We start from the raw sequence: 19711 nt of genomic DNA on the forward strand, positions 1-19711 counted from the left end.
AATTATCACAATAGCTTTTTCAGATAAGTACTATAATTCCCATTTTGCAGATGAAGCAACAGAATCATAGATAAAGTTAAGTAATTTGGCCAAGTTCTCACAGCTAATAAGTAGAGGAGCCTGGATTTAAATCCATGGACTCTGACTCCGTAAGTCTGTATCAAATATGTAAGTGTCACAAGGGAAAGATAAGGTTCTTAAAACCTCCATCAAGCAGTCAGATGTTCAGGAAATGATACACTCCTTGGGAGTTGAACTAAATCTTTTGGATACAAAAATCTGATTTTAGGCAGTATCTTAGAATTTTGCAGGTAAAAATGACAGATCACAGAGAAAGGTTTTAATTTGTACAGTGCTACCATCACATATGTGAAGCCATTTGTGTTTTTTTAATGGTGTTGTAGATAGGGAAGAAAGTGAAGAGTTGTCCAAGGTCACACAGCTCCTAGGTGATCTTCCTGATATCCCTGTTTGTTGTACTTAACAACCTAGGATTTCTTTGAGTCCAGAAGCATTCACTGAGCTGACATTTCATTGATGCCCTGAATCAGATTCAGCTAGAAACCACATGCACAGACAGCCTAAGTGTTTGAAGGAAAATCTGTCAATCAGTTAATTAAGGTGGGAACTGAGTTTCAAAGAAAAAATTCTAAATGTTCTAAGCTGTTTGGTGAGCCAGCTTAGAATGCCTTTATACCCTTTTAATCTTTGTGTTGAGAATAAACTTGCCCTTTCTAACAGAAGTCAGCAGTTCATGTTGTCATATATCAGCCATACTGAGAAATCAGAGGTTGGTAGAGTTTTAAAAAGCATTAAAACAGCAACTGTATTATTTTGAAAATAAGCCAAAGGATTAACTTAATGTGTTGCCCAGAAACACAAGTGAAAGAGAAACACAAGTGAAAGACATTTTTTAATCTTTTGACATATCATATAGCAAACTAGAAGAAAACTGAACTTGGGAGGGAAATAGGCCAGCCACTCAACCTTCCAGCAATTATTAGGAAATTAAACAAGAACTCTTAAAGTAAATGTCCTGCTATTTTCTCATTGAAAGGGGAAAGTCTGTTGCTCTCATGGAGGTTTACATTTTAATGCTCTTTCACTTATTTTAGATATTGCTTGGATGACCGAAAAGCTTTGGAAAGAGATGGAGGATTTTCTGAACTTCAGTCTCGTCTTATTCGTTATGAAACTCAAACTACCTGCACCAGAGAAAGTTTTCCAGTACCTACTGTGTTGAGCCCTCTTCCATCTCCTGCAGTTTCGTCAGAGCCTGGAAGTGTCCCTGACGGAGAAGTTTTACAAAATGAACTTCGAACTGAAGTATCCCGATTGAAACGGAGATCTAAAGATCTGAATTGCGTTTATCCCAGAAAAAGGTGATATATTACATGCAAATAAATAGTATATTGACAGAAAGTATTTTAGTCTCGAGGATTTTTATTTTATTTTATATTAGTCTTTCAGGTTAATTTCTTCATGGCAAGAAGTTTGTTTTATGAGCTGTTGATGATTTTGCTTATAAGTTATAAAAATAAATGATTTGGGGAAAAAAACACAGTTTCTTGCTTTATACGCTAATATACGGTCCATTAGCACAATGGATTGTAAAGTTTTTAAGCCGTGAAACAGTGGAGATTTCACCGCATAGATTAAGCTGCTGAGCTGCCCTGTTGAAGAGACTGTTTGGGGATGGGAGTTCTCCCATTAGCTCTTCTTTCCTTTCCCCTCAGTTTCCTGCCTGCATTGTTCCCTTGAGCAAGAGATTCCATGAGGTACCATTTTTAAAACACCTGTTACATATAAAATATAGCTTTAAACACTGCATAATGATAGAATATATGAAACTTTTCTGGATGCGTTATTTTGCTAACTAAATAAAATATCCAGATACTTGATCAGAAGTTAGAAGTTTATGTAGTGAACACTAATTTTTATTGAATTTATGTTATCTTTAGAACCTTTGTCAAACTTAGGTTCTTGGCATCTAAAGCAAGGCTTGAATTCTTATTGTATTTAAACCTTGCAAAAAGTATGAACTATATGAAAACATAACTTTCAGATCTTTTTTTGAATAGTTAAAAAAGTTAGAATAAGGTTACCCTGATATGGAAGAACTCAGTCGTTTTTATGAGGACTTTATAAATTCATGGTAGTTTTTATACCTGATAAAAAGCAACAGTTACATTTGGGGTACTATATTTATAGCCATATTTCTTATTTCTGACCTATGGCTAATAAAAATATATGTGTTCCTAAAAGGAAAGTACACTGTGGCCTCTGGGTCAGCAGAATTGAGGGCTATAAGACCCTGTCTTGTAAAGGGAAAAATTTGGGCCTTGTCGGGAACAAATGTAAACATTTTAGGAAGATTGAAGTATGAACCAGTTTTATAGTTTATTTGTATTTGTTTTAACACTATGACTTATTTTGCAAGGGAGTTCCATGGGTATAAAAAGATACAGGTTGTGGTGTTTCTGTTCAAATTATCTTAACAGAAAAGTATAAGTATTTAACAGATTAGTATTAAATCTATAAATAGCAGCACTCTTGGCATGCATAGCTGATTTATTTGAGAAATTGTAAATTGGAGGGATGGGAGAGAGTATAACAATATTGTTTGTTGCTTTCTCTATTAGCCAAAATCCTAGTTTACTATTCATTACCTTCTATGTTTCAGTTACTCATCTGAAGAACTAAGGAACAACTTTATAATATGATGTTTATTGCTTACTTAAGGCAGTAATAGCAATAAATTTTGTTTGCTTTTCTTGAATTTATGTTATAATGGATATAGTGGTAACACTATAACATAGTGGTATAGTGTTATATATTATGTAATATATTATGTTATATATTATATATTATGTAATAACATAGTGGTATAATATAGTGGTAACACACTGGTAAGACAGAAAATAAACTTCGATGTTGATTCACTTAATGGATATAGTTGTAACATTTAAGACAGAAAATGAACTTCGATGTTGATTTGCTTAATCTACGTTCTTGATTTTTTTCCCCTGCTATAGACTTGTGAAATCTGAAAGTTCAGAGTCTCTTCTTTCTCAGACAACTGGTAATAGTAATCACTATCATCATCATGTGACATCCAGAAAGCCACAAACAGAGCGGTCCTTACCAGTGACTTGTCCATTGGTTCCAATTCCTAGCTGTGAAACTCCAAAACTTGCTACAAAGACCAGTTCAGGTCAAAAAAGTATGCATGAATCAAAAACATCAAGGCAAATTAAGGAATCAAGATCACAGAAACACACACGGGTAAAGATTTATTTCCCATTTTTCTTAGTTCTACATGGGAAGACTTTTTAAATTTGATTACTTTAAAATATATGTCTAAAAAATTTTATGAATGAAATGAAACGATGTTTAGAATTTACTGGTGTAAGAAGGATGATAGGAAAGTAGGTGGGGATATAAGTGAAACAAGATTAGCCACAGATTAATCATACTTGAAGCTGGTTAAAAGATATATCAAGATAGAAATTTGTTATAAAATATTCTGTGCGTGTCAAATATTCTCTACTTTTCTACGCTTGAAATTTCCCGTAATAAAAAATAAATATACACTTACATATCCCTGCTGTGTATAACTTTAACACTCAGATTTCAATTCAGAACTCATGATTTGAGTTCCTTTCTTAAGACACTGTAGTCATTTCCTGCTAACATATTATTCCTGTGACACTTCTGACCATGTAAATGTTAGATCTTTTTTTTCTCAATCATTTTGTCTTAATGAACCTGTCTGTCTTTTAGCACAGCAAAATGAATGTGTAATTCACAGGATTGAACTCTAAAGCTGAAATAATAGGTTTGTGCCTTTTCCAAGAAATATTCGTCATATGTTATGTTCTGTTCAAGATACTGAAAGAAGTAGTTACTGAAACCCTGAAGAAACACAGTATTACTGAGACTCATGAATGTTTCACTGCATGCAGCCAGCGTCTCTTTGAAATCTCTAAGTTCTATCTAAAGGTACAGTATCTTCTCTACTAATGGCAAAATTTAGTTCATGTTCTAATGTTCCTGTTTGACATAAAAAAAAGTTTGAGTATTTTTTATACTGAGGCGTATACTTGCTGCCAGATTTATTAAATGATGGAGATACAAAAATTGAAGCCAAAATACTTTATATTTGATTTGATTTGAGTTCTCATATATAGAAAGCTACATTTTAACCAATATCCTATTTCCCCTAACGTGCGTTTGACTTACAGGTAATAAGCTTCATAACATGTTTAATTATTAATTTTTTAATACAGTTGGCCCTCCATATCTGTGGGTTCTATATCTATGGGTTCCACATCCGTGGGTTAACTGCAAATTGAAAATGTTCTGAAAAAAAAAAAAGGATGCTGCATCTGTACTGAACATGTACAGACTTTTTAAAAAGTATATGGGAAAATGTGCATAGGATATATGCAAATACTACACCATTTTATATAAGGGACTTGACTGTCAGTGGATTTTGGTATTCTCAGTGGGATCATGGAATCAGTCCTTTGCAGAGACCAAGGGATGACTGTGTAGTAAAAAGGCTACTGGACTAAATATCAAAACACCTAGTTTCTAATTTTGGATCCATTATCAGCTAGTTGTAAGACATTGGACAGGTCAGCCACTCAAGATGATGGTTTTCTAAAACTTAGACAATGTTAGATTATGTCCAGCCTTAAGAGTTTCTGACCTGAATCACAGTTATCTGTGGGTTTCTGGTTAAAACTGCAGATTTATCACATATCCAAGAGAAAGGACAAGAAAAAAGTAGAAATGTTTTTAATACATATTGAACAATAACAAAAAAGCACATGGAAGTGTGGTGTAACAGAGTGAAAAGAGTTACAATTTAATTGGGTGCCTAGTGGAATACTAGTGAGAAGCATGTTAATTCCACAGAACCTGAGGTGCTCAGGATTTGAAGACACCAGGTATCATGGAAAGCAGGGGCAAGGGTCCACGTAGAAAGCAGGGAAGTTAAATAAAGATCTACAAAGTGACCTGGAGATTGTCCAACTTGCTCTGCATGCTCTTCTCCCCAGATGTTCACTACAAGGTCTATCATGCATAGGTTTTTCCACCCACCTCAGTGACATTGTAGGAAATAGTCGCTGGGGAAAATATTGGAAGCTGCAGTGGAAAAGCTAACTGGCCATCTTGTCACTCTACCTTGAAAAGAAACCAGTGACAATCTCTGCACAGAGTTTCCAGTCAGATTTTTAGTGTCTCACTTTTAAATATGACTAGACAGACATGGATTAGCAGGCTTTGAGGAAAGCTTCTAACACAATTGATGCCAAAACATAAAGGAATGAAGGGAACTCTGAAGAAGCAGGAAGTTGAAGAAAACTTCATAAAAACTATAATTCTCATAGAAAGAAGATAATCACATCCATAAAACTAGAACAGGATGCTGTTTCCAAAAAAAGCATAAAACATGAAAGCTCCATAACATTAAAAATATGATAAAGTCAATTAAATAGAAAGGCTGAACAGTTGAGATGAAAAAAATTTACCAGAAATTAGAATCAAATGACAAAAACATTAAATCCAGGGTAAGAAAATTGGAGGATTAATACAGAAGATCCAAAATGCTAATAATATGAATTTTGTATTTTTTGAACAATTTTCTCTCCTTTGTTCTCAAAGTTTAGAGAGAGAAACTTGTTCAAAAATGTAACAAACTTTTCCAGGAGTGGACACAAGCGTCCTAGCTTGTCCAAACCAATGAATGAAAATTCTTCAACGAGTCACATAATTATGGAATTTCACACCTCTTAGCATGGAGAGAACATTTTCTAAAAGCTTCCCAGGAAATAATCTAGTTTATATATAGTGAATCAATAATCAGAATGGCACTGGACTTCTCCACAGTAACACTGTATGCTAGAAGATAGTAGAAAAGTATCTTCAAATTCTGAGGGATGTGCATTTCTAGAATTAAAAAAAGAAAAAAGAAAAGAAACTTCTGAGGGAAAGTGACTTACCTAGTATTCTGTACCCAGTCTGGAATGCAGTCAGGTATGAGGATTTAATGAAGATACATTCAAACATGGAATATCTGAAAAAGAATTTATTTTACCCTTTTGAGGAATCTGCTAGAAGATGAAGTTCAACAGATCAAGGGACTAAATCAAGAAACAAAACAAAAACTAATCTAAAATGGAAAAGACAAGTCCTAATAGGACCAGGCCTAGGCAGCAACTAGAACAAATTAGAGGAGGCTATGGGAGAAAGATCTCCAGGTTTAAAAAATTTAATTAAAAAGACCAAAAGCAGAAAGGAAGCTGAACTGAGAGATTATCCTGTATACTTCAGGGCTTGAAAAAACTTTGCTGTACATTTAGCCCATTTATTGCCAGTATTTAGGAGCAAAAAACCCAGAATTATATACATGGAAAGCTGAGCAAATGAAAAAAGCTAACAGGTAGTTAACAGGATAAATAGAATATTGGAAGAAAGATAAATTATAACCATAATACATTAATTAGCACACAATTGAAAGTATTTACATAGATACAATAGTGTAAACACTGCCTATTTACTAATCAAAAATTGTGGTACAACTGTTCTTCAAAGGAAGAGAAGGATGGTTTTGTGTACGAGACCTGAATCCATCCATGACTGTTCTCCCTAACATCAGTAGTCAGTGTCTAAAAGTGTTTAATTACCAAGTAGCAACATAAGCATAGTAGTTAGAAACATTAAGGTATAAATAAGGGAAAAACCTGAAAGAATTGAAAGTGGCTGCCTTTACGGAGCGTAACTTGGAAGTACAACAGATAACTGCTTCTTATCTTTTTAAATACAATTCCATTTCTTTTACTTTGTAATAATCACTAAATTTTTTAAAGTGGGACATCAGCTTCCTTTTGTATGTCATTCTTCTTTATGATGGAGTCAAATAGCCAAAATGAAGAAAAAATATATTTTACCTGATAAATAAATACAAACCATATGTTTGTTTCTGGAGTAATGCAGCATTAGTGGATGCTCACGGTGGAGGATGGGAGAGTAATGCAGCATTAGTGGATGCTCACGGTGGAGGATGAGAGAGTAATGCAGCATTAGTGGATGCTCACGGTGGAGGATGGGAGAGTAATGCAGCATTAGTGGATGCTCACGGTGGAGGATGGGAGAGTAATGCAGCATTAGTAGATGCTCACGGTGGAGGATGGGAGAGTAATGCAGCATTAGTGGATGCTCACGGTGGAGGATGGGAGAGTAATGCAGCATTAGTGGATGCTCATGGTGGAGGGTGGAAGTTATTTTAGGTCAGCTCTATTGGGAATAGGAGAGGAGAGTGAGATGGACTTATGTATATGTGTATGTATTTTGGTTAGAGTATTTTGATATTTCAGAATGGAACTAAATTATAATCTAGTACTTAGATTTTTTTGTTGTTGTAGTCTGTCCCTAATCACATTGATACTTGTAGAATGATTTAGAATAATCTCAAGTGTATTTAATAATAATGAGTTGTTCTTTGTAATTTAATGTGCAGATTGTAAAATGCTGTATTTTATTATGTTTAGGATCTTAAAACTTCAAGGGGTCTATTTGAAGAAATGAAGAAAACAGCAAACAACAATGCTGTACAGGTAAAGAAATTATTCCCAAGAAACTATATTCAATTAAATTGGTATTTTATTTCAGGGTTGCTCTGATGCCATTATATATGCAGCAGTAATTAGTTACTGGTCTTTTTCAACTCTGTCCCTATGAAAACTCTTTAAGAAACTTAATAGGCTTATTTAGGCTGAGTATTTCATAGTATTTAATAGATTGCTCTGTCAGCAAAAGAGTTTCTAAAGTGACACTAAGAAAGCAAAAGAAAAAATAAATTAGCTGGAAAAACCAATCCATTTTGGTTAGCTGTTTTCAAAGTTTTGTTTAGTTTATTTGATTGACCATTTGAAACATATTTTCATATAAAGGTGAGAAAATGGAGCAGAATCGTCATTTCATCCAGTGAGAACATTATTGTACTCAGTATTGGAAGTCCAACAAAAATGTTCTTCCATCAGAAAATAAAATGTGTATTTAAGTATAAGATTTCAATATCTTCCTTTTTATTTGAAATTTTCTACCATGTTCTTTTGAAGTTTTTACAATATATTTTTCTATTACTTCTGTTTTCAAGAGAAATCTTCTGTAATCATATTTTTTCTCCCCCTAGGTGATTGACTGGGTATTAGAAAAGACAAGCAAGAAATGATACATAATCATTCTCTTTAAGACAATTATAAATTGGATGGAGCTATTATTCACTACTTCTTTTCTTAGTTTGAAAATTATAAACAAATTTTAAACTTTATTCAAAGCATAGATGTTATATTTCTAAAGAATTTCATGAATATATATTCTATATTTGTATAGTTTGAGGGATGCTATGTTAATGTATTTTTAATTAGATACATATTTCGTAAAGTGTTACTATATTTTAAAGTTATTTTTATGTTTTAAAATGTTTACTCTTATTTAATTATTACAATAAACAGAATTTTTTTTTTTACTTTTTGGATTTCATGTCTTTATTGTTAGGTGTACTAAGTTAGGCCTGCCTTACATTTCTTAAACTTAAGTAAGATATTGCCAGTGGCTTTTCCCATGTGTTCCAACAACATAGTTTATTGGACTGCTCCCAATTTAGAGCTTATTGGCAAAAAAAAATGCAAACAGGCCTCAGCCCTAGAGCCACCATTGTTGGGGCTATTAATGTTCATTTGGTGTCAAAAATGAAGAAACAAGATAAATTGTGAAAATAAGACATAATGAAAATGACACTAAGTACAGTCTCCCAGGAAAAAAATTGTCTTTTCCCATGGTAGAAAATTTGGAAAATGCAGAAAATACAAGGAAGAATGAAAAAAAATTACCACATTCCCCCCCTACTGTCTAGACATAACTGCTGTATTTTAAAAATATATGTAATTATTTTTAAATACTTTCAAAATTGGAATCATATAATATGTTGTTATGCATATGTGTGTATGTGTGTATTAATTAATAACCTGCTTTTCACATAACAATATGTTGTGAATTTTATGTCATTATTTTAATAACTGCCTAATGCAAATGAACCACAGTTTGTTTAATCCCCCATTATTGGACATAAAGATTCCGTTTTTCCCTGTAACACATAACACTTTAATGAATCTTCCCAGTATGTCACTATTTTCCTAGTATGCTTTTTTAGGAGGGGAATTTTTGGGTCTTAAGCTTTTTTGTAAATATTTTTAAATTGCCCTCCTGAAAGACCAATATGAACTCCCACCGGCAGAGTCCCCATTTCCTTTTTTGATGACTGAAAATAGTAAGGGTGAATTTTTTTAAAACATGTTGGCATCTCTGTAATTGTTTATTTCTAGCTTTTGCCCATTTTTCTTTTGAACTGTTTTTGACTTTTTCTTACTTGTTCATACATATTCTTATATATTAAGGATATTGGCCCTTTGTCTTTTTGTTTATAGTGTTCTGAAATTTTTCGTTTTTATGTAATCAAATCTACCATCTTTATAGTTTCTTCCAATTAAAGAAATTTGCTTATCACATATGCTTTGCTTGTCTATGTTGAATTCAAAGTGAATGCTTTCAAAAAGCATTTCTAGGGTTCCATGGAATTGCTGATTTGAAATGCTCCTTTTTGTCTGAATTGTTCACTCTCATAGGAATTGCAAGAGTGAGCCAATATTTGAATATTCTATTACGTTAGCAAAATTGTCTTTTGAAATGCTGTACCATGGCTGGGCATAGTGGCTCATACCTGTAATCCCAGCACTTTGGGAGGTTGAGAAAGGAGGATTGCTTGAGGCTAGGAGTTTGAGACCAGCCTTGGCAACATAGTGAGACCCCATCTCTAAAAAAATTTAATTAGCTGCACATGGTGGCACGTACCTGTAGCTATGTAGGAGGGGTCTTAAGCTACTTAGGAGGCTGAAGTGGGAGGATTGCTTGATCCTAGAAGGTCAAGGCTGCAGTGAGCCATGATTTCGCCACTGTACTCCAACCTGTGAGAAAGATCGCGACCCTATCTCAAAAGGAAAAAAAAAATGCTGTACCAATAGGCATTTTTAAATGTAAATTTATTTAATCAGACTAATAAACATTTATAACATGAGAGGAACCAGTTGGTTTTAAAGTACAACAGATTAGATCAGGCAATTTGAAAACATTCCTGGGAACAGAGTAATGGTCATAGGAAAGAAAAACTCTCATAACGTCCATTTGCTCTTCTAAAAATGGGGTAAATAATGCTGACTTCACAGGGATCATGAAAAGATGATAATCATGGCCAACATTTATTAAGCACTATATGACAGACATTATCGTAATCATTTTACATGATCTCATTGAAGCCATATTAGGTAGCTATTTCCCATTTTATAGGTAAGAAATTGAAGTATAGCAAGATTAAGTGTCATATCCAGGATCACATAGCTCAGCAATTACAGAGCCAGAATGAGAACTTGTATTTGTTGAACCACACTGCTTATCCAAACATAGGATCTCTGCAAGTGTCGGTGTATCCATTTTTTTATTTGTTTTTATTCCTTTCTTCCAAGGATCCTGGTTTTCTGCCGTACTTAATAATATACATGAAAACAAGTTTGAAGATAACCTGTAAGCCTGATACCATTTAAAATATTTCTTCTTGTGAACATGCTGGATAAACTTTTGTAATGTTGTTTGAAATTTAGCATATGTAAATTACATCAGTTAACCTGATTGAAAGCAAAAGTATAAATGAAAAAACTAAACTGATGTAATCACTTATTAAAAGGACATAGGATAGCCAAATAACTTTGTAACAAAAGAACAAAGTTGGGAGACTTGTTTCTTCACTTTAAGACTTACTATAAAGTTACAGTAATGAAGACAATTTGCTATTGGAATTAGAATAAGCATATAGGTCAGTGGAACAGAAGAAAAGCTTATAGGTATACCTATATATCAAACTTTTCATTGAAGTAAAAAAGGTCTTTTAAAAGATTGAACTTGAATAAGGGGATATCCATCCATATGGAAAAATAAGTTACCTTCAACCATATCCTCCTACCATTTGCAACTATTAATGTGATATGGATCATAATTTTATATTTAAAATCCAAAACCATAAAACCTATACAGGAAAACACAGAAAAATCTTCATCACTCTTGGAATAAAACAAGGATTTGTTAGAAAGGACACAAAAAGTACAAACCATAAAATTAAAAAAAAATAAATTTTACTTCAAAATCTAAAAGCTGCTCTTGGAAAGGCACCACTAGGAGAGTGAAAATGTAACCCACAGACTGGGAGAAATTATTTGCAATGCATATATCTGACAAAGGACTTTTATCTAGAACATGTGAGGCACTCTTAACAGCTTAATGATAAGACATAACCCAAATTTTTTTAAATGGGCAAAATATTTGAAAAAAACATTTCATGAAAGAGGATATAGGAATGGCAATAAGCACATGAAAAGATGCTCAACATTATCAGTCATCAAAGGAATGCAAATTAAAACCATAATAAGATGCCTCTAAACACCAACTAGAATGAATACAATTTTGAAACAGACTTTACCATGTCTTGGTGACTATATGATGCATTTGGAAATATCTTTTTATTCGTGGGTGGGGGTGGAAGAGGGTCTTGCTCTGTTGCCTAGGCTGGAGTGCAGTGGCAGGATCACAGCTCACTGCAGCCTTGACCTCCCTGGCTCAAACAATCCCAAGTAGCTTCCTGAGTCGCTGGGATTATAGGCAAGCACTGCCTTGCCTGGAATTTTTTTTTTTTTTTTTTGTAGAGATGTGGTCTTGATATGTTGCCTAGGCTGGTCTTGAACTCCTGGCCTCAAGTGATCCTACTGCCTCAGCCTCCCAAAGTGCTGGAATTATAAACATTAACCACCTCAACCATTTGAGGCCATTTGTTTGGGAAACAGGGAGTCACTGGGCCCAAGTAGCTCAGATGTGTTACATAGTGGTGGTACATTTAGCAAACTGTTGCCTGAATAACCCAGAAAAGAGAAATTCTTCCTAATGAACTCATGGATCTAATTAGGGATATTCCCAGACAATGTTGGAAGTATCAATGGCCATTTATTTGTTTGTTTAGCTGAATATGATAAGGTATAGGAAAAGATAGATAAACGAATTCAAGAAAGGTTCCTTTTTTCTGGCAGAATTTAGAGGAGATATGAAGGGCTTAGGATATTCTGGGTTGGAAAATAAAATGATTTTCCACTTTCAGTATCCCCAATGGCAAAAAATTTTCTAAGTCAGAAATAGCCTCAGAAAAAGAATCAAGCCAGAGGTGTGGCTATATAATCCTTTATTAGGACATTTAAAATACTTAATGATTTAAAAGTAGACCCTCTCAGCTAGACAAAAGAGCTTTTAAGAATCTAAAGGGTAGTGTTTCACAGCACCCGACACTGTCAATAAAGAGAGACCTGTCATGAAAAGAATGGTGGGTATGGCTTTCATCAATAGACTATAACTTGATACACAGAAAGCCCACAAAGTCTCTTTTAGTTGAAATGTAATCATATACACTAGAATTCGTCCTTTAAAGTGTATAATTCAGTGGTTTTAGTCCATTCACAAAGTGTGCAATCATCACCCACATCTAATTCCAGAACATTTCATCACTCCAAATGGAAACCGCGTATCTGTTGGCAGTATTTATTATTTTTCTTTCCATCATTCCCTAGCAACCACTAATCTACATTTTTTTCTTCAGCTTTATTGAGGTATAATTAACAAATAAAAATTGTACATATTCAAGGTGTATAACATGATGATTTGATATACATATACATTGTGAAACGATTACCACAATCTGACGATTACCCTATCACACATTGGTGTGTGTGTGTGTGTGTGGTGAGGACATTGGTCATTAATCTGCTTTCTGTCCCTATGGATCTGCCTATTCTAGGATATTTCATATAAATTGACTCATACGGTATGTACAATATATGGCCTTTTGTGTCTGGCTTCTTTCCCTTAGCATAAGGTTTTCAAGGTTCATGTTGTAACATGTATCAGTTCTTCATCCCTTTTTATAGCTGAATAATGTATGAATCTGCTACATTTTGTTTATCCATTTATCAGTTGATGGGCATTTGGGTTGATTCCTTTTTTTGGTATTATTAATAGTGCTGCCATGGATATTTGTGTTCAAGTTTGCACATGGGCAAATATTTTCTGTTATCTTGGGTTTATACGCCTAAGAGGGGAATTGCTGGGATATATGGTGACTCCATGGTTGAGTTTTTGAGAAAGTGACAGACTGTTTTCCAAAGTAGCTATACCACTTGTCGTTCCCACCAGCAATGGATGAGGGTTCTGGTTTCTCCACATCTTGCCAACACTCATTATTTGTCTTTGTTCACAAGAGAATGATATGAAGTAGTATCTCATTGTGGTTTTGATTTGCATTTACCTGATAGCTAATGATGTTAAGCATCTTTTCATGTGTTTTCTGGCCGCTTACATATCTTATTTGAAGAAATGTTCACTCAGATCTTTTGACCATTTTTTAATTGGGTTATTTGTCTTTTGTTGAATTGTAAGACTTCTTTATATATTCTGGATTCTAGTTTCCAATCAGATATACAATTTGCAAATATTTACTCCCATTCTGTGAGTTTTTTACTTTATTGTTTAGTTCCTGAATTTAGGTCTATGACCCATTTTGACTTAATTTTTGTATAGACTTAATTTTGTGAAGGGATACAGCTTCATTCCTTTGCATATAGATATCCTGTTGTTCCAGCACTATTTAGTGAAAAGACTATTCTTTCCCCATTGACCTTTCTTGGCACCAGAAATCTCGTAAAATGGTAAGAAATTTGTATCAAACTGAAAAGAGGCCTCCAAATTTCAATGGACAGGAAGCAGGATAAGAAAACTCATCAGTTGCATCCTTGGACTACAGTAAGTCCTCAAGTCATCGATAGGTTCTTGGAAACTGCAACTTTAAGCAAAACCACATACAGAAGATCTCGAATAAAGTCGTCCCTTCCTAGTTGGATTTCAGAATTACTGTGAACTAGTAACTAGTCCCATCTCTTGCAGTTATCCTATCTCTGCCTCACCATTGTATTTCGGATGTATGGAAGGCAGTTAACTTGGTTTTTGTAGGTCACAATATTGTAGATTTTAAGAAGCCACAACCTAAGAGAGTTATCCCTACCCGATGGTCATGAAATATTGGACTTCAGGCTGTATTACTTATTTTTCATGTGGAACGAATGAAAATAATTGTGTCCAGAGGGTAGAATATGGTCAAATATAGCCACAAAGCTTTGAGCTCCTCCCACCAAGAGATGGAATCTGTTCCCCTAGTCCTTGCATCTGAGCTGGCAATGTGACTTTCTTTGACCAGTAGAATGTGGCATAAATGACATGCTGTGAGCTGGAACCTAGGCCTTGAGGACCTTATAGCTTCTCTTTTGCTCTTGTAGAACCTTGTCCTGCATATAAGGGAGCCACATAAGAGAACTGGTCTAGCCTATTAGAAGATGAGAGGCCATATGGAAGAGAACAGAGGTTCCCTGACAGCCACACCAGCTGCCAGGCATGTGAGTGAGGCATCTGGGATCTTCCAGCCTAGTGCATGCTCCAGACAAATACGGCCACATGAGTGAGCCCAGGCAAAACAGTAAAGAGCTGCCCAGCTAACCCTCAGAATAATGAGAAATAATATGTTGCAGTGTTCTAAGCCACTAGATTGTGAGGTAGCTTGTTGTACATAAGCATTAACTTCCACTCACATCCAAAAATTCATTGAGAGGCCAAGTGCAAGAAAGAAAGTTTCAAAAACTTCATTTTTTAAGGCCTTAGTTTGAAGGCCATAGTTGAAGATAAATGAAATTGCTTACTTTTTGGACTGCGTTTCCCTTTTTCATGAGACCCAGAAACTTGCAGAGGAAGAAGTTCCTTACTCTCTTGTGCGGCTGAGAATTAGGAAGCAGGGGAGCTACAATTCATTAATGAAGCATTATTCTTAGTGTTTCCTGGAACTGCCTTTGAGTTCTTGGGAGTAAATAGGCTTTATTCATCCAAAGAAATATACAGGAAAGTTGCTGAAAATATCACTGGCTTTGTTTCTTGAGAAGAACAACGTTTTCTTTCAACATTCCCAGGCCCTGGTCCAAGCCAAGGCAGAATCACAGCCATGAGGCCAAGCATGAGAGCAGGAGCGTCTCTACCTCTGAGATCAGAGTCAGCAGGAGGGGCTTTGTCCATGGGATGCCTTTTCCTGACCACGCTGCCAACAGGCAATGGATGGTCTGATTGTGTGTCAGTTTCCTATCCTGCCTCTTGTCTCCATAGGGCTTTCTTATTTTTCACCATCTCCCACCTCTGCCCAGCTCTTCTTGCTGTGACACTGTCTGAGCAATGTTCCCTCTATGGACTCTTACACTCTTCCAAGAAAAAGCCTCATTTATGTACAAGGAAAAGAATAATAGAGAATAAAAGGCCAAAACAGAGGTTGCTGCGGCTTTTCTGTTATCATTCAAATGTGATTCCATACTCTCCTTGGACATGGTTTAGTCATTTTAATGAGGTATTAGACTTGCTTCCCCCCAGTGAAATCAAATTTAGTGTAATTTAGAGGACTGTAGGTGACATGATAATTGATTTCTGGTCACACATTCAAATAGTTCTATTCAGGATTTTATAGACAGGCTAAATATATTATTCACCATATCAGAACATTAGCCATAAAAAAAGAACCTTTTTTAAAAGGGAATTTTGAAATGCACATTTAAGAAGTTCATGTAATCTAGAAGGGTATTAAGGTCATACCCATCATCCCTAGTCCCATTTCTCAGCAGTAACTGATAGTAAGAGGCCTTTTTACATTTTTTAAATGTATCCTTCCAGACATTTTAATACATGTACAAGCATATTATATGTGTCCATTGTTTCTCAACTTATCAGGCCCAAACACCCCTTCTATAAGCAGTACTTTTAATGTCTCCTTTGCCGTCACAAGGTGGAATTCATAAATAATGGTCTTAGGCCAAGTTTCCTAGAAAACAAAATCTGAGGCAAGGATTTGTGCTAATGCTTTATTTGGGAGACATGGAGATGATGAAAAAGGGGGAAAAAGGCAGGGAAGGCAGGAAAGCAAGGCAAGGTGACATTAGTGCTTCATGAGGCCCAGAGAGACACAGCCAACCACTAAGTAGGCATCTTGTCAGTCACATGGGATGTCTCTCAGGATAGAGGGTGTACAGAGAAACCATGCCTCACATAAATACATAAAAAGAGGAAGAAGAGGCCGGGTGTGGTGGCTCACTCCTGTAATCTCATCACTTTGGGAGGCCGAGGGAGGCAAATCACTTGAGGTCAGGAGTTTGAGATCAGCCTGGCCAACATGGTGAAACCCCGTGTCTATTAAAAAAACACACACACAAAAATTAGGAGGGGGCGGGTGGTGGCGTGTGCCTGTAATCCCAGCTACTTGGGAGGCTGAGCAGGAGAATAGCTTGAACCCAAGAGGTGGAAGGGTGCAGTGAGCTGAGATTGCACCACTGCACTCCAGCCTAGGTGACAGAGTGAGACTATGGTCTCAAAAAAAAAAAGAGGAAGAAGAGGATTATTTATTTGCTCGGCTCCTCCTTGTTACTGACTCCTGTTTGGCCCCACAAAGATTTAAATCCCCTATAGTTCTGCCTTGCTCAGGTTATTACCCAGCAGCTGCTCTGGAATCCAGCTCCTGTGCCCTGCAGTGTGCTGTCCATCCAAGTCCGGAACTGATGATAGAACTCAGAAATTGAAGTATGTGTCTCCTCTGCCTGGCTGCCTGGCAGCCACCAAACGGAGATGGGAGGGGAGGCAACATTTCCAGGCAAGCAATTGGTTGGCTCTAAGTGGCTAAACAGGTCAAGCAGATCCAGCTATGGTGGTGCCTAAGGTTGGGTAAATAGCTGGAAGTTTAGGAGACGCCATGATGGCACTGAAGGAATCTGAGGATATACGTAGGATGTGTCCTATACAGTAATCTAACCTATACATACTTAGGCTCTTAAAAATTGCCATCTCTTAACCATAAGGTAAAATTTTTGGAAAAGCAAAGTAATTATAATAAAACAGTATGCATTTCAATATGGAGATGCTGGAGTATGACTACACTAAAAGACAAAATGAAGTAGTCAAATGTTTGACTTTTACACCAATTAGCCATGACTGAAGTGGTACTGAGTCGGTTGTTTGTAACTCAGATACCACACAGACTTGTTTTTGTAAAATATTAATACCTTTTGATAATGCCCTGAGCAAAACGAAACACAATCTTTCATATACATAGTAGTTGCATATCTAGAAAAGTCAGAATATATTGAATCTGTCAAAATGTTTTCATATATAAAAGGTAGTCAAGGTCTAGACTCGGATTATCAAACAGTTCTTTCACCAACACAAATAACCCAGGACACTCAAAAATTGTGTGGGAAATGGTTCCATTGGATGTAGGGCTGTCATCAGCATTATATCTACCAACTCTGGGTCTTCTTCATTAAATGCCAATAATGTTCCCCCTTCCCCCAATTATTGTGACAACCAAACAGCATTACCACAGATTTCCAAAATGCCCCCATGGGGTGTGTGGAGGGTGTAGTTTGACTATTCTGGAGAACCATTGAAAACAAACAAAAAACGGGAGATATGCACCTCACAGAGCTAGCACTTAGAGATCTTGTCCATATTAGCACTTAAAGATCGACCATTCTTTGTAACAGTTGCAGAATATTCAAGCATACCTCTGTACCAGGATTTATTTAGCTAGCGATGGTCACACTGACTTTTTCAATGGTCTTGTTGCAAGCAACGCTGCAGAGATGATCGTTAGACATTAGCCTTTGTGCACTCATACAGTTATATCTCTAGAATAAATTCCCACAAGTCAAGAGGTACATGTCTTTTTAAATTTGTATGGATATTGCCAAATTGCTCTCTCAATTATTGCCAGATATCTCACCACTAAGTATTGTAGAAGGTTTTAATCTTGGTAACTGTAGTTCTTTAAAGATGAAAATGAAGAATTTTAAATGCCTTATTGAAAGCCATTTTCAGAGCACTTTACATTACTTAGTAGATTCCAGCCTTGACTTGTCTTTTTATATAGGATATTCACGTGGACCGGAAATTGGACTTCCAGTATTTTCTAGGGTAGAACCAGGGTCATGACTGAAAGTTAGGCAGACAGAAATTTGTTTTGTTTTGTTTTAAAGATGGAGTCTCGCTTTTTTGTCCAGGCTGGTCTCGAACTCTTGAACTCCTGGCCTCAAGTGATCCTCTGACCTTAGCCTCCCAAAGCATTGGGATTATAGTCGTGAGCCACCACATCCAGCCAGAAGTTTTGGCTCTAACAATGTAAGAACTTTCAAACATCTCTACCCATCCAGCAATGGAATGACCTGCCTGGGGAGATGAGGTAATTCCCTCTCATATCTGGAAATTTTCTATTTCAGGTTGGATGAATAATTTCAAGAGATGTTCAGGAAGAGATTCCTGAGTTTTATGGAATATTATACAAGGTCAGTGTTTCCAAAGATGTAGTACCTGGGCCATGGTGTATGTGTGGGATGACTTTAAGTGATACAAACTTTAAAAAGCTTTAATTGGTTTATATTTAAAAAGTTTTAATTGGTTTATATTCATTTTTATATGTATATACAATGTTGCTATATTACTAGCAAATCATATACCTTAAGTTAGTACTGTTGAAATAATAGGGTAAAGAAAGCTTTTTACGGCTGGGCGTGGTGGCTCACACCTGTAATCCCAGCACTTTGGGAGGCAGAGGCAGGTGGATCACCTGAGGTCAGGAGTTCGAGACCAGCCTGGCCAACATGGTGAAACCTTGTCTCTACTAACAATTACAAAAATTAGCCAGGCCTGGTGGCAGGCACCTGTAATCCCAGCTACTCAGGAGGCTGAGGCAGGAGAATCCCTTGAACCTGGGAGGTGGAGGTTGCAGTGAGCTGAGATCATGCCACTGCACTCTAGCCTGGGTGACAAAGTGAGACTACGTCTCAAAAAAAAAAAAAAAAGAAAGAAAGAAAGCTTTTTACAGTTCGAATCTTCTGGAAACATCAGAGAAAGACTGTCCTTGCCATCCACACTACAACAAAACTTCAGGACCTTGAACTTTGGGTTCATGGTCTTGCAACTGAGAAGGGTCCTGCTGCACTTTTGGAACTGTGCATCCATTGGAACCCCTAAGAGACCGTCAAGCTTCAGGTGATCATGCAACAAAGGCTCCAGCCAGTTCCAGGTGAAGACATCACCCCTGGCCATCAAGAAACTACCCTGCCTCCACTAGACAGAGCAGCGCGAGGGTTCCATGATCCCCAATAGATAGAGACTATGCCTTAAGTCAGCATGAAACAGTTACAGAAAAAAAGACCATCGGTCCCTCTGCCTCCCATAAAGATTTATGAGGATCACATCTCTAAGTGGAGAGATAAGGCAGGAAAATAGAGTCTGGAGTCAGGGAACATAAGGCTGATTCACACTTCAGCTATAACAGGAAATAGCCTCTCCATAGGGCGTACACCGAGTAAATGACTTTGTAACTTTACTTCATCCTCTTCATTTACATAGGGCGTACCCCAAGTAGAGGGTATTTAAACTCACAAAAACTCTGTAACAGGGCCTTTGACCCCCTATGCTCAGG

At 36.3% G+C, this 19711-nt stretch overlaps 1 protein-coding gene across 5 annotated transcripts in view; it reads left to right on the top strand.

Moving 5' to 3' along the window:
- MTBP (MDM2 binding protein) overlaps nt 1-18806 on the top strand; it is an 88215-nt gene extending 69409 nt beyond the window's left edge. For 2 of the 5 annotated variants that reach the window (XM_004047479.5, XM_055349255.2), the window contains 5 exons: nt 1116-1382; nt 3036-3285; nt 3889-4002; nt 7560-7625; nt 8204-8539. In XM_004047479.5, coding sequence (XP_004047527.5) covers nt 1116-1382; nt 3036-3285; nt 3889-4002; nt 7560-7625; nt 8204-8242 — 736 coding nt within the window. In that variant the 3' untranslated portion in view covers nt 8243-8539. Of the gene's footprint in view, nt 1-1115; nt 1383-3035; nt 3286-3888; nt 4003-7559; nt 7626-8203; nt 8540-18287; nt 18406-18503 lie in introns of those variants that run through there. The other 3 variants (XR_008668008.2, XR_008668009.2, XM_055349254.2) reach the window with 3 other exon arrangements.
- Nucleotides 18807-19711: the final 905 nt, after the last annotated feature.

Source organism: Gorilla gorilla, chromosome 7 (genome assembly GCF_029281585.2).
Source record: "Gorilla gorilla gorilla isolate KB3781 chromosome 7, NHGRI_mGorGor1-v2.1_pri, whole genome shotgun sequence".
In the NCBI taxonomy this organism is placed as follows: domain Eukaryota; kingdom Metazoa; phylum Chordata; class Mammalia; order Primates; family Hominidae; genus Gorilla; species Gorilla gorilla.